The sequence below is a fragment of the Mastomys coucha genome, unplaced genomic scaffold (assembly GCF_008632895.1).
Source record: "Mastomys coucha isolate ucsf_1 unplaced genomic scaffold, UCSF_Mcou_1 pScaffold22, whole genome shotgun sequence".
Lineage (NCBI taxonomy): Eukaryota > Metazoa > Chordata > Mammalia > Rodentia > Muridae > Mastomys > Mastomys coucha.
This window is the reverse complement of record NW_022196905.1, coordinates 31,615,850-31,630,825: the sequence shown is the minus strand read 5'-3', so window position 1 is coordinate 31,630,825 and position 14,976 is coordinate 31,615,850. Positions and strand designations below refer to the sequence as shown.

General features: G+C 51.8%; 1 protein-coding gene across 2 annotated transcripts in view; it reads right to left on the bottom strand.

Annotated features, from left to right (window-relative positions):
- The window catches only part of Crmp1 (collapsin response mediator protein 1), a 50,314-nt gene extending 35,769 nt beyond the window's left edge, over window positions 1-14,545 (bottom strand). The window contains exon 1 of one of the 2 annotated variants that reach the window (XM_031341906.1): window positions 13,957-14,545. In XM_031341906.1, the coding sequence (XP_031197766.1) occupies window positions 13,957-14,337 (381 nt within the window). In that variant the 5' untranslated portion in view covers window positions 14,338-14,545. Of the gene's footprint in view, window positions 1-10,363; window positions 10,692-13,956 lie in introns of those variants that run through there. The other variant, XM_031341907.1, reaches the window with a different exon arrangement.
- Between the last annotated feature and the right edge of the window lie 431 nt (window positions 14,546-14,976).

Sequence of the window (14,976 nt, the reverse complement as noted above, 5' to 3'; positions counted from 1 at the left end):
AGGTCTTTCCTCCTGTTTACAAAAGGCAGCACTAGCTAGATCTACATGGGTCTCCATATTCATTTTAATTCTTAAATTCCCATAGGAAGCAAGCTTGGTTGCTGTGAATGTGGAAACTCAGTGAAGTCAAGCAGTTTGCTCAAAGTCACACATCTAAGAGATGGTGCCAGAATTTGAACCTGTTTTACTTGGCACCTACTTATACTGTGACTTCCCATTCCTTTGACTCCTGGGGATTACCTTGGAGTGAGGCTATCTTCACTGTCCCTAATGATGGTGCATGAACCTCCACTGCCCCCCACCAAATGAGTTAAGCAATAGTAGACCCTCCACATCTGTTGTGTCAGTTTCAAGGGCACACCTCATCCCATGCTTCAGCTTCATTCCTGCTGGGAATGTGGTCCAAGAAGGGAAGGCACATTAAAAAAGCTTTGGCTGTGTTGAAGGATGCTTTCTCTGGGAGTCAGACACTATGCATAGAGCCTTACCTAGCTAAGAACAGACAATGCCTCCTGCCTTCATTATATCACAGAACATGTATGTCACTAGAGGACATGGCTCATCTTCTAAGGACACCATGCAGAGTCCAGCCACCCTGACCCTGTCATGTGTGTATGTCTAACTGTGCTTCAGTGCCCATGCATGACACAACTGACATAGGTTCATCTGTGGGCAACACATGGCAAAGCATCTGACTAGCATTCTGTGGAGAGCTGGATCATGCTAAGATGTGTGTTTTCAACTTCAGATCCTTCAGCCTCCCATATGCTTTCTTCGTCTGTCTTACCTTCTGTCACAGGACACCTGAAACTGGCGGCTTATTAACCAGTAAAAGTTTATTTTGCACGTGATTGTGGAGACTAGAAAGCCCAAGAGTGTGGTGCCAAGTCTGTGACAGGATCTCTGTGTTATCATCCAAGGCAGAAACAGAAAGGCAGGGGAGCACGATCAGCCAGAGGTGTACATGGCTCATTCTTGTATCTAGTCCATCTCTTCACTAACCTTACCCATCCACTCAGAAGTGGGCGTGGCTTCATGGCATCACCACTTTCTGTTAGGCCCACTCCCCTTGTTACCACCTATGAGATTGTGTTCAACACAATGCATGGAGGATGAAGCTTCCAATGTGGCAAACCATGGTAAACTGGGACCCTAGCACTATCCACTTGAGAAAGGTCCCTACAGACAATTGATGTGCCTGTCCTGGGTTGGCTTTCACATCTGCCTCTCTTGATTCCACCACCTGATAGACAGAGTGACTTTATGAAGCACAAACCCAACTGTCTCACCCCTCTTCATGAAGACCTTTCAGCAGTGTCCACTCACACAGAATGAAACAGGCTCCTCCATGCCTGACCTACCCTTTCATTGCCAAAACACACCATATTTACCTATTAACACCACCTGTGCCTCTCCCTGGGGCATCTCTGAAGGACGGGCCACTTGCCAGATCCACTCATCCCACACATCCCAGCCTCCCCACCTTCATCCCAGTAGCCTAACTCTAGTACCATATGGAGCTCTCCCTAGTGTGAGGTCTGTACCTTTGGCTAGCACATCTATGGTGCTCCATCTTTCAGTTCAGCTTTATCCCCTAGAATAGGGATCCATCACTTGGTGCTGAGACCACAGCTTACCCCATGTTACCTCTGCAGGTTGCGCCTCTCCTCTGTAAATGGAAGTAGTCAGAGCTCCGACCTTGCAGGATTACCAGGATAAGATCTAGAAGCCTGGAGGCTGTCCACACACTGAACACCAGCCTAAGAGAGCCAAGATTTGGGGCCATATATCTACACTGAGGCATTTGGAAAAGTAGGAAGAATTTTCCTTGTTTTTCTAATTTAAAATTTAGTGCCAAATCCTTCGAGTTTTATTTTGAATTCTTATTGCTCTATATACCCAGAAATAAAGCTCAGTTAAAAAAAAAAAAAAAAAAAAAGGAGGGGAGGGAATACTGTAGCTTTAACTGTCAGTATGGTATTATACCCTATAGTCATCTGAAAGAAGAGTCTCAATCCTCAACTGAGGGATTGCCCAGATCACACAGGCCTGTTGATAAGCATATGAAGAATTTTCTTGAGTGTTAACTGATGTGGAAGGGCTCAGCCCAGTGTGGGTGGTACCATTCCCTGGGCTGGTTTCTGGTGCTGTAGAAAGAAACAAGCTGACCTTGAGCCTGTGAGTGACTCAGCATGCAATGTTCCTCCATGATTTCTGTTGTACTTCCTTGGCTGCAGGTTCCCTGGCTCCACTGCATAGATCAGCAACCAAACCAGTCTTTGATTTGCTGCTTTGGCGCCTGCCCTGATTTGCCTCAGCGATAGACTATGACTTGGAAGTGTAAGCCAAACAAACCCTTTTCTTCCCTAAATTGGGAAGAAAATCTCGGTTAGAGTGTTTATCACAGCAACAGAAAGCAAACTAGGACAGAGAGGAAGAGAAGCCAAGCATATTCTACTCAGCACAGAGAATGACCTGGGGTGGTTTGAGAAGGTAACAATCTCTGAGAGCAGCAAGAGGGCAGAGGACTGAGTGATTTCTCAAGCTAAACAAGGGCATTTCACAAAAGAAGCACACACACGCGCGCGTGCACACACACACACACACACACACACACACACAAGCAGAGCTGTCCCAGAGCAAGCCCAGCTGCCCTGTGAAGTGTGACCTCCCATAACTGTCAAGATTCTAGGAGAAGGGATTTGGAATTCCTGCACAAGCTAGGAGAATAAGTCATGTTGACATTTTCTTACACAAACACAGAAAACCTCCCCACGTTTATAAGGTTCCCTTCAACTCAGAGGTTACAGAATTCAAATATTTGTGTAGAATGTAGGGCTTGAGCCTTCAGGATCTGTTATGACAGAAAACACATTCTACTAAGGATATAACCTGCTGGTAGAGTCCTTGCTTAGCATGCATGACACTCTGGGTTCAACCTGCAATAACATGCATGTCTGCACATGCGTGCATACCCCCCAGGTCTGAGGGTAGGTACCACGTTCTTCAAGCAGCCACCTGTTTGCTCTACGTGGTTCCATATCAGACCCATTGAGTCTGCCTTGGAACTGACCCAGTTCTGACACCAGGTTATTACTGAGTCAAGCCCCTGGGAGTAAAGTCAAACATACTGTGACTCAACTGGACTCATAAACAGTTCTTGAGAGGGTGCCGTCCATCATTAAAGCCAGCTAAGCTCATTGGCAAAGCAGGTCTGCCCTCTCCCTGCTGCCCAGGTTCCACTCTAGAAGAGCCCTGGTTTCTAAAGCCCTGCATGCCACTCTCCCTTCCTTCATGATGCAAACTAGCTCAGAACTAAGCCCACAGACAGGGTTTAAGAGAGAACCATTGCAGGAGCAGCTAAAAGCTCACTCAGCCAAGAAACAAGGCTTACCATGTGGACTCCCCTATCCACCCACACAGTAGAATTCCTTGGATGAATGGGCAAATGCCGGGTGCTCTTGAAGAGAAGCTGAAAAGGAGAGACTCTCTCAGTCTTCCATGTTCTTATGATAAAGTGGAACATGTGGACACGAGAAACTAACCAAAGAGCTCACAGCTCCCCACACCTAGAAGAAGGGTGTTCCTTAGAAAATAGATATTTTGCTGGCAAAGGCAGAGTGCTAAGGAGGGTGATCCTGTTCTAGGAGATCACTCTGGGTTCCTGCAACAGAGAGCTAAGTCTATGGGACTGGGAGCTTCACTCAGTCTAGCACCAATGTGCTCCCTTCATTTGGGTGTGTGCACGTGTCCTTCGACACAGTAACATGCATGTGGAGAGTCAGATGCTGATGGGGGATGTCTTCTTCAATGGCTCTCTACCTTATTATTTGAGACAGGGTCTCTCACTGAACCTGTAGCTCACAAATTTGGTTAGGCTCTTGCTAGTGAGCTCTGGAGATCTGCCTATCTCACCACCACCTGATGCCCCACACAACCCCCAGAACTGGAATGGGGTTACAGATAGGTACCACCCAGAGTACCACCACATCTAGCTTTTTCACGGGTGTTAGGGATACAGACTCAAACCCTCGGGCTTGTATGGCAAGCATTTTACACACTGAGCCACCTCCCCAGCCCCATTCATGTTTGCTGAGTCACATTCTGAGTCAAGTATCCCAGCTTCCCACCCCAGTTCATGAATACACCAACACCAAATTCACAGTCGAATTTGATCAGAGCAAAATTTGGGGCTTAGACATTATATCTATCCAGAGAAATGGTTCTCAGTCTCTCTAATCATAAAACCTAGTCAAATAGTCTAAAACCTAGCAGCATTCCTAGAGGGTTTAAATACCAAATATCACCAGCTAGGTGGGCAGCCACATTTCCTTGTCTCATGGAGGCGCTTAGCATCCCTGATTGCACAGGCTTACCCTTCTACACCACCCCCACTATACACTGCCCTGACCTCATTCTCTTTGGTGCTGGGAGGAGGGGGATGGTCTCTGAGGCTTCTTTGTCTTGTCAGCACCAGATGCCTCATTTTTGCTCACAGCAGGAAACTGGGCTGTACTCAGCACCTGTGAGCACTCAGGGCCCTGCAGACAGATGTTGCTAAAACAGTCTGTAAACCCTGTCACTGACCTGTAGTCCAGCTAGAGATGGTTCCAGCACATCGATCTGCTCCCATGGGCTGAGAACGGCCTCAGTTGGAACAGCTTACCTTTTCCTTTCTGCACCTCCTCGTGGTTCCGTCTCTATCTGACCCATGCCTCTCGCCCTCATTCCAACCTGTACTGTTGACCACCCTCTTAGTAAGCCCCCACCTGAGAACCAGCATCTTTTCTCCACGACTCTTGCATTTCCGTAATGAGCTCAGCATCAGTTTCAACAGATGATTACGAGCATCTCTTCTGACACCAGAACTGCCCTGTATAAAACCTCTGGTGACCTCCAGGAAACTGACTCCAAGTTTATACTGACTTTGGGCTCAACCCCCTGAGTTTAAATATGAGATATGCCATGCTGGAACAGAAGATCCTAAAGGCCTTTTAGGCTGCCAGTTCAGTGTTACAAGGCATTCTACACTGTGTAGTTCATAGGGAGGAGCTGGAAGCCTGTGAGCATGCTCTGTTCTTCTTTCAGCCAGGGTCTCAAAGTGAAGAGATGCATGGGGCAGGTGCTCCTTCTAACAGCAGCAGCAGTGGAAAGGTTACAGCTTATGGCATGAGTGAGATCTCAGGGTCATGTGCACTGTACAGGTTGCACAAAGCTCACCTGTACACTGTCCCACAATGGTCATGCTGACAGCTAACCCACGTGGTGTTAACTCTGTGTAGACACTATTCTCAGCATCCTACAAGTTTCTTCCATTAGTAATGGGGGTTGGCTGTTATTACTTGTCTTATTTCACTCATGTGGCCGTAGAGAAAGGCTAATGAGTAGAGACACTGCATGAGCTCCCAGGAATCAAACATATAATTTCTCTGCTTCTTCCAAGAAGCCATTCTCCCAGCTCACAGGCTTCGAGCTTCTTCCTATGACCACAGGGTGTCAGAATACCCTGTAACATTGAACCCCAACTACCTCATCTACTTCACAGTAAGGAAAAGAACTCAAGATCTAAGAGGAGGAAGTGACATGCCCGAGATCAGACACCTCCTTGTCATTTCTATTACCTCGGAAGCGCCCCAATTTCTGCAACTCAGAAGCATCACCAGCTGCCCAGCCATTAGGAATTCTCTCAGGCCCCTCAGATTTGGCTGTGTAAAATTCTAATCTTCCTCACAACCCAGACCTCACCTATGCTGTTCCAACTTCTTGCTTATGCCACTATGAAACACATGAAGTCTCCTGTTGCTTCTAGCCAGGTCCTTGGCCTAAGTTCCTCTGGCATGTTCTGATCCAACCTGTCCTTACTTCAGGTGTGCGCACTGTTGCCAAGCACTGATGGTAAGGGACCATGTGCAGTCACTCTGTGAACAATATTAGCCACTAAAGTGAGTCAAATTTCCATTTCCTTGGAGTTCATGAGTATAGAGAAAGAAGCTAAGTACGTTACCAGCGAGTTCTCAGCCTGTGGGTCGGAAGCTCTTGGGGGATCAAAGGACCCTAACACCACCAGAAAGCACAGGTATGTACATTATGATTCGTAACAGTAGCAAAACTGCAATTTAAAAATAGCAAATATAATTGTATGGCTAGAGGTCACCACAACATGAGGAGCTATATCACAGCATTAGGAAGGTTGAGAACTACTGTGTTAGACACTTGCTGTGTGCCAGGTCCTCTTGAGAGTATGGCATTGAATGTTTCCCATGAGTTGAGTATTGGCCAAATCCACTTTGTAATGAACACATGAAATAATTGTTGCAGGGCATGGTGGTTCAAGCACTTGGAAAACCTCAACAAGAGTTATCAATAGTAGAGGCCAGCCTGAGCTACAGAGTGAATTATAGACTTGCCTGGGCTACAGAGTAAGATCCTGCCTCAAAAAAAAATTGTTTTAATTATTTAAAAGAATGAGCAAAGATAAATAAACGGTATCACTGTGCTGTGACACTGCCCTGTCACTTTTGTGTCCCTTCTGAAACTCTCCTTAAGAATCTGTTTGTAATAAACATATGTTTTCCTTAGAATTGGGCTCATTCGTCCCTGCCCATGAACTCCACATTAGTAAGGGTTTCTGTCTCTGTCCTGAATGGCAGAGGTTTAGGACAGTCCCACAGTGGCCCTGATGTGCCGTCCTCTGCTCCTCCCAGATCCTCAGTACTGGTGTATGACTCGCAGGCCATTTGCCAAATGGTGCTGAATCCTTTGTGCAAAGACTCAGGGAATAAATGAACATCTACTCTAAGTGAATGTCCCCTTTGGGATAGCCAGCCAAATGCTTCATAGGTTTGCTGGGGTTTTTTTTTTTTTTGCTTTTTGTTTTTGTTTTTGTTTTTTTTTTTTTTGGAGGGGGCAGCTCCCTTTCTTTTTGGCTTCTCCCCCATCCCTCCCCGTATGTTTTACAAAACTAAAGTCACAACTTCTGAAACAATATAAGTTTCTCCCATCTTCATTGTTTGACTAAAGATGCACACACATTCGCTTACACATCACCATATATACTCACATACATAAACACATACACACACATCAACACACCCTCAATAGCCCAATACAAGAACCTGGCGTGCCATTACATGCCTTCAAACCTCAGTTTCCTCTTTGAGAAGCAATGCTGATTGATGTATAAACACCCCTAGGCTGCCCTCTTCCCATAGTTATAAGATCCATGTGGGAGATAATAGAAGTCATGAAGACTACAGCAAGAGCTGTGAGTCCCATTGTTAATAATAATCAGAAGCTCAGTCGCAAGCTCCTTGACTCCCTCATGCACACAGCTGAACAAGTATCTGCCATTCTGTGGCTCTTCTGGGGGTCAAGAGCTTCTGCCTCAGCAGGGAGCCCTGTGCCTTTGTTTGCTGAGAGCCACACCCAAGATACTCTACTTGCTAAACACAGTGGGTATCTGTAAACAGTTTCAGCTATGTTAACCCCCACCTGTGCTATTCATTACAGAAAAATCCACCCTTGAAAGAGGTTCATCGATATTTTAAACAGACCCCCCCGAGACAGGAGACTGAGTGTGTATTTCCCACATCTTCCTTCTCCATCAGGCCAGCCTGCCCATCATCTCAGGAAGGTTTGGAATACTCAAAAGAAGAAATGACTCCACATCATACCCAACTGGAGTAAATCATTTTCCTAATTCTATTCCCATATCTGTCCATAAGGTACCTGGCCTAGATCTGTGTTTCCTGTTCTGGTACACAACTCTGAATTCCCTACTGGAGCCTAGATCTTCATCTCTGTGGTTCTCTCCCCATAACAGAGAATCATGGGGCTCACAAAGTGATCCAGCACCCTGCAGGACAGACCTGGGGCTGCAGCTGTGCTGTTTGCTTCTCCCGCAGGCCTCTCCTCAGGCTGTTTAAAGCCCCTTTCACTTTTCCAAGGTTTGCTTTCGGTGTGCAGAGAAGCCACTTGGCAGCAGAGGTGGGGATCCATAATGCTGGCTTTCCTTCTGTCTCCCCCAAAGCCATCTTGTTTGACCCCTGTCCTCTACATACCTGCTGGAGTTGCCTGCAGACCCCTTTACTACACCCACCACCATTTATGAAGTAGCTATGAATTATTGCTAACTACAGGAGCTAAGGTTAGCTCCTACCCAACCTCCCTGTGTCCAGCAGAGACCAGGTACCTTTTTACAAAGTTCCCCACTGACTGCTAGGGAACAGGTGAAGGCTGTGGCATTTTAAAAAGGAGCCTGATTCTCATCGCAGTGTGTGTGCCATTAGCAAAAGGTCTTCAGACATAGGAAGGGTCTTACAAGGTAGAGCCATTCACATCCAGCCTTGCTATTTCACAAAGTTTTGTGATTAAGATAAGCAAGGTGCGCCAAGGAAACAAGTGCCTTCTCAGGGGCCTCTTTTTGCATATGAGATAGCCTTTCTGCAACCCTCCACATCATGCCCACTGGATCCACCCCTGAGGTTGACGGAACATCTCTGCAGTTGAGTGCCGGCTTTGCATATAAGATTAAAGCAGCAGATAGGTCATGCCTTTCTTGGGCCAAAAGTGCCAACACACTAACAGCTCTGGCTGGATGGCCCAACTGTTCATGAGTCTTGTCAAGGGGATGGGAGGGAATTTGCTATGGATATCAAAGCAGTGAGGCTCAAAAAGCCACCATAGCAGGACACTTATCCACAGCCATCTGGTGTAAAGGCTGAGCCCTTCATCTCCATTGCAGAAGGTCACAGCAGGATGGCTCTGCAGCTCAACAGACTGAGAGCCATAGGACCGACTCCAAAGGAACTCTTCCCAGAGACCTGCCTGGCAGCCATCTGTTGAATTTCAACCTGAGACACCAGTGCCCTGAAGCTCAGATCCACCAGGAGCATACAATCCAGAGGGACCCTAAGCTATTGATTCTTTGGTCCCTGTATCACCCCCACCTCATCACCTGCCTCAGTTCTTCTGATAGGGGCCCACGGTCAGCAGGCTCTCCAGCTGGGACCAGTTCAAATATTGCCAGGCTTTCTTCCTTCATTGTCTGGCAAACAGGCATCACAGTCTCTTCAAGGCATCTCCTACTTAACAGGATTTGCAAACTGGCTAGGCATGGTTCAGTACCCATGCCTACTCACATCTATGGGTGGGAGCTCAGCCGAGGTATGCTGGCCAGAGCTGAAGCTCAGTTAGGAAGGGGTGAAAGCCAGCCAGAGCAAAACAGAGGTATGGAACCAAGTTTCCTCTCTCCCCTTCTTCTCATCCATACTCCCAGCCCACTTAACCAACCTTCCCCTGCTTCCTAACAGCGCTCCCCTGAGAAGACCTCTCCAAGGCCATAGAAATAGCAAGGTGTTACACTGGCCGTGTGCCTAGGGAAAATCAGCAGCCATCCCTAAGATGAAGCTGCCTTCCTGCAGGGGCCCTGGGGCTGTCCCTGACCTTAAACTCCAGAAGCTGAGTCTCCACCCTCCAATCTCAGGAGTCACCCAGAGGAATAACAGCTCTGGGAACCCGCCTGCCAGAATCTGGATGTTCCAGCATTGCCACCCCAGTCTCTGCGCTGCCATCTCTGGGCAACTGTTTGGTGGTTCTAACACCAGGCAGGAACTCGGTGGAGGATGTAGTGTCTGACCTCATCACCCTTTAGCTCCCGCCTAGACAAAGCTAGGAGACCCGGCCTCCTTTGTTTCCGGCCACACCCAGGGGCCCAGCCCAGATGTTCAGCCCACACTACCACCCCACCTTCGGGTTGCTCGGCCTCTGCGGTTAACCCTTAAGAAGCCGCAGCTTCCAGTTTGGACCACCAGGCTATTCTTAGCTGCAGTGAGGTATGGGAGCAGTGCGTCCATCATGGCGCAGCTCCAAGCCGGGCCTTCCATCCCATCAATAAGCGAGGAGTACAGAGCCGCATCTTTTTCCTTCCTCTGAAGGTTGCAAGGTGCAAGGCCGGATGCTGCAAGGGCCAGGTGCATTAGGCCAGGCACACCCTCCCCATCCTAGCGCGAGGCCGAGGGAGGGGGACTGAGGCCCCGCGCCCCTCCCTCTTTTGTTCAGCTCCGCATCCTCAGGGCCACGCCATCCTCCCGGCACACGCCACCCTCCTGGCACATCCTACGGAGGGAGGGGGCTTCACGCCCGCAGAGAGAAGGACTGGATACTCCAGCCCCGCCCTGCCATGCAGGGCTCCCCCTCATTGTCCCCAGAGGGGGAGGGGGAGGCCTCGGCGAGACGGGCCCCGCCCCACTGGCGGCGACGCAGGAAGCCTCCGGGGGCGTCCCTGCTGTACCCCCACGGGTCTGGACCCTGATGGCGACCACCCTCGAGCCACAAAGCACTGCAGCAGGGTCGGGGCGCTTACGGTGATGTGCGGGATGCTCTTCTTCCCCTGATGAGACATGGCCCCTCTGGAGCCCTCCGCCCGGCCGCTGGAACTAACGTCTGCCTGGCGCTCTACCCGGGTCTCTCCCGGCGGCGTTACTCGTGAGAGCGGCGACAAAGGCCCGGGAGGGATGAGAGAAGGGACAGAAGCTCGGCTCCCACCGCTGCCCACTCCCCGCTGCTCGGCCCGTCGCCGCTGCTCCGGCTGCCTGCACCGCCCGGCTTGGCAAGGAGGGCGGGAGGAGGAGGGAGAGGCAGGGCGAGAGGAGGGCGCTGAAGACAGACAGCTCCTCCCGGTGGCGGCAGCAGAACCGGATTCGCCCCTTTCGGCTCGAACCAGGAAGCGCTTCCCTTCCGATTCCCCTACTCCGCCCCCGACCCCCGCCCCGCGCCCTCGACTAAGCCGGTTCCTCGCTCACACCACTAGGAGAATATGTTTTTCAGTGGTGTTTTAATAGCAAGAAACAAACAACCTTTGGACGCGCGAGCAAAAGCCGTGGGCAGCGCCACAGGTGTCTCTGATCTTTGTTTGTGTGACCTGTGCTTGGGAGGAAGTGTGAGCCAGGAGCCAGCACCCACCCTAATTGCTAGAAGCATCCTTGGCCTTCCAGGGTTGCACTCATGGTCCCCCTCTGGCCACTCCTTCCATGGTCTCCGTTTTTCCATCCCCTTTTCCACATCCAAATCCAAATCTTGAATAACCCACCTCAGTTAAGGATAACTCATTTTCCCAGACCCATCTCCAGGGCTTTCGCTTCTTTACCCTCTCCATTTCCATTCCCAGGTAGAGAGAGGCAAAGCAGCAGAAAGGACTAGCTGCGGATCCATGGGTGATGGGCTCTGACCCTTCATCTGCTCTCTCCTCTGGTGACCTGTCAATACGGCCTGTCAGTGAAGGCTTGGAAACTGGACCACTGGTACTAAGGTCTCTCTAGCCCTGGGGACAGGGAAGAAACGTGGTTTTCCTGCCTGTCGTTTGCAGTGTTCGAAGCGGGGGGAGGGGGGGTGGAGGGGGGGAGGTTCCCCGATGTGGCTCTGGGACAGGTGGGCAAGAAGCCAGGACAAAACTTGCCAAACTTCACCAAAAGGGGACAAAAGATAAACAAGGGAGCCCCCAGCAGGCCTCAAAACACCGGGCAGCTGCCCCCAGGCAGGAGCAAGCCATTTCCCTACCAATGAGCTCATTTCCTGCCTGCACAATCCCTCCACTGACCCTATGGATAGACCCACTCCTCCACTTCCGGGTTGCCAAGGGAGGTGAGGAACAGAAAAACCAATGGACCCCGCGGGGGCCTTCCACCACATGGAGAAAGCGAGTTACCCAGTCCACCGCAGGAGACCAAGATGGGTTATAGGCTCAGAGGAAACAGCTTATATCCGGGAACACTAGCCTCTGATTATCCCCTTTAACAGTTGGGAAACTGAAGCCTGCAGAGTTAAAATAGCGTCAATTAGCGGCCGCAGGGCAGCGTCAAGGAAGAGGGTTCTCTACTCAATAAGTCCCGCCTGTTCTCTGGCCCCTAAATTCTCGCTAAAGACCCGAAGCTGCGGATGGCAGCAGCACACTTCGGTCTCCTGGATTCCCTTCCTCGCCAATAAATCACAGGTTCCAGTACCCGGGCATTCCCTGGGGTCAGCCAGGGGGTTCTGGACAGGCAAGCTACAGAGAGAGGTTGGGCCACGTGCAAGTCAGAGGGAGGAGCCCTGCTCGTTGCTGGCCAAACAGATTGCTGCTCCCAAGCAGACTTCGCCGGTACAAAGCTTTACAGCCATCGGCCTCTGGCAACCGCAAATGTTGCGCCTGCGCTATTGAAAGCCCTCCTCCCTCGCAGGAAAGAGCCTTATGGGCAGGGGAGGAGCCCGGGCACCCTTTGCAGGAGTGGTTAAGGCTGGTCCTAGATCCCTAGCCCTCTGCAACCCATGCCCTGCGGTCTTCAAAAAGTAAATTACTCCATCCAGCGGGGCCGTGAGCTCTTCTGCTCTAAGTCACTACCAGAAAGTGCTTTGGGAGGCCTTGGACGCAGCCTTTTGTCAGGTCCCTAAAAAGCCAGGGAGAAAGGACAGAGGGGACCCGGATGGCAAGAACAGGAGCAGGTGAAGCAACTACGGTCCAGAAACGCTAAGGCACAGCTACCGGGCCGCCCATGGCAGAGCTGGGGACAAAGCTTGTAGGAATGACCCTGACCAGCGCCGTGAAGCCAGGACAGCTCCGGGGCAGTCACAAAGAGCACTCGCCTCCGTGGTATTTCCTTTGAGGGAAGCCGAGAGCAGACTGCCACTCCCGGGTCTCAGATGAAGACAGCTTAAAGAAGGTTGAAACATCTCGACAATTTCCAGGTGGTGTCTGGGTTTCTGAGCCCTGAAGCCTTTGGTGGAGCTAGAGAGCCTATTTCCCACGCGAGGTCAGACTACCAAGGAGGAGATAAAGGGATAGGGAACTGGACTCTGGCTAGTTCCCTGGTCCTCGCCCCCGCCTCCAGCTCACAGGCAGCAGATTCAGGACCATGGAGAGTTCCCGAGCAGGCGACAGAACCAGAGGCAAGAACACCGCCCTCAGACCAGCCCATTTTCTTCTCCAAAACGCCTGTCCAGATTTCAGTCCTGTTCAAACTCTTTCTCTCTCTTGGTTCACTTTGTGCCTCTCATAGTGTTAGTGGAAAGGGCGAATTAATTAATTAATCAGAGAATGGTGATAAAACTCCATAGCAAGCATTTATTGATCACTCTCTACCGGATTGAACTTGATTCTTGAAATTGAATCCACAGCTCTCCCCAGCCAGGGAACTTCTGGAGGGTGGGACCAGGCTGCCGAGCCTGCCCAGTCCAGAGCTCAAAGGACAGCTCCCAGAGCTGCTCCAACTTCTGTTTCCCAGACACGTGGCTCTGACCTCACCCACCCTGTCCAGGACTCTTCTGTCTGACCATCTGTGTTCCCTGGTAAATTCCAACTTAGGGAAGAAAACCTATAAGGCCCAAGCCCTTGCCATGTCTTCTCCTGATGTCCCTCCTCACTTTCAGAAGTCGGGGAGTCCATATGCCTTGGTTCAAATCCCAGATTCGCCTCCAACTTACACATCCAGGAGTGTCCTGAATGATTTCTTACTGCCCACCATCTGAATCCTTAACCGCATCGTCCCCCAGGGAGGGGCGGGGAGCAACTGTATGAACAGAGTCATTCCGTGAACCTCTCTGAAAGCCGGGTGCAGTCTACGCGCTCCACAGTCACTGAGTGAGCAACTAGATAGATGGAGGAAGACAGCGAATGCTGCCCTTTTCACAGAACCCCGGAAGGAGAACGAGGCTTAAATTCACCTTACAGGTCCCTTTAACGGCAGCTGCAGCAACTTACTTCCCCTCTCATACCCTGGCTTGGCTTTCTGAGGCTATGCTGGCCAACCCTGGCCTATCCTACAATCTCTCTGGACCTCTAGTAGGATGATGTGGGGGAGGGGTCGTTGCAGTCCCCCAGAACCTAGTGGCAGCGGGGCCCCCACACTCGCCCTCGCGCCACCCAAGCCCTGGGTCTCCAAGGGCCCCGCCCCCCCACGTCCGGCCCACGTGCCCCGAGGGTACCTGGCCATTGTCCCGACCGAGTGGCAGGTCGCGGGGCGCAGGACATCGGATGTGCAACGCCGGCGGTCTGTCATCGCGGTCGCCGGGCGAGCTGACAGCAGAGCCCGAGGGCTCGCTCACATCGCTGGCCGTGTCCTCGCTGCCGCCGGGGCACGGCAGTCCTACGGCGTCTGGCCGGCCAGCGCTGCGTGGCGTGCGCGCGGAGCCGCGGCGGCCCACGCTGTAGGCGTCGAAGTCGATGGTCTTGTTCTCGTAGGCGCCCTCCACGGCGGCGAACATGCCGCCGTACTTCTGGCGCGGGGTCTGCGCCGCGCTGCCTGGCCGCGCCAGGTACACCGGCAGGTCGTCCTCCGTGTTCCACGCGCGCCGCCGCTCCGCCATCCCCGTCTCGGGCGGTCAGCTCTCGCCACCGCTGGCTCCGCGCTGAGCGCCTCGGTGCGGGCCCGCGGCGGCGGCCCAAGCGCGACTGCGGTCGGGCAAAGAGGGAGGGAGGAAGGGTCGGGGCGGGGCCCGCAAGGGGCGGGGTCTGGGCGGGGCGGGGCGGAGCCTACGGTGACCAAGGACAGCGCCACTGCCAGCTACAAAGGACCGCGGAGGCGGGGACGGCGGCCGGGGCGGGGAGGACGGTGACGTGCGGTAGCCGCAGCGCGGAGGGCGGGCGGCCGAGCCGCAGTGCCCTCCACACACCCGGCTCTCCGCCTCCAGAAGGAGCGCAGAGAGCAGGCAGAGACGGGGTGGGGGCGGTGCGCTGGTGCACACCACACATACCCACACATACACGCACGCACGTACACATGGTGAAGCTTCGCCTCACAGGCGAGAGTTACACAGACATCAGCATGTCTGTACATGGTACATACCCAAATCAGGAACCTCCGCGCTCCCTCCAGACAGCTGACACACCATAGATACACACACGCTCACACACATGCGCGTGCACACACCAGAGATTCTCTCTGTCAGGCAACCCCACACATCACCAAAATCATACAAAAATTAAATGAATTTAGATGTACTGTA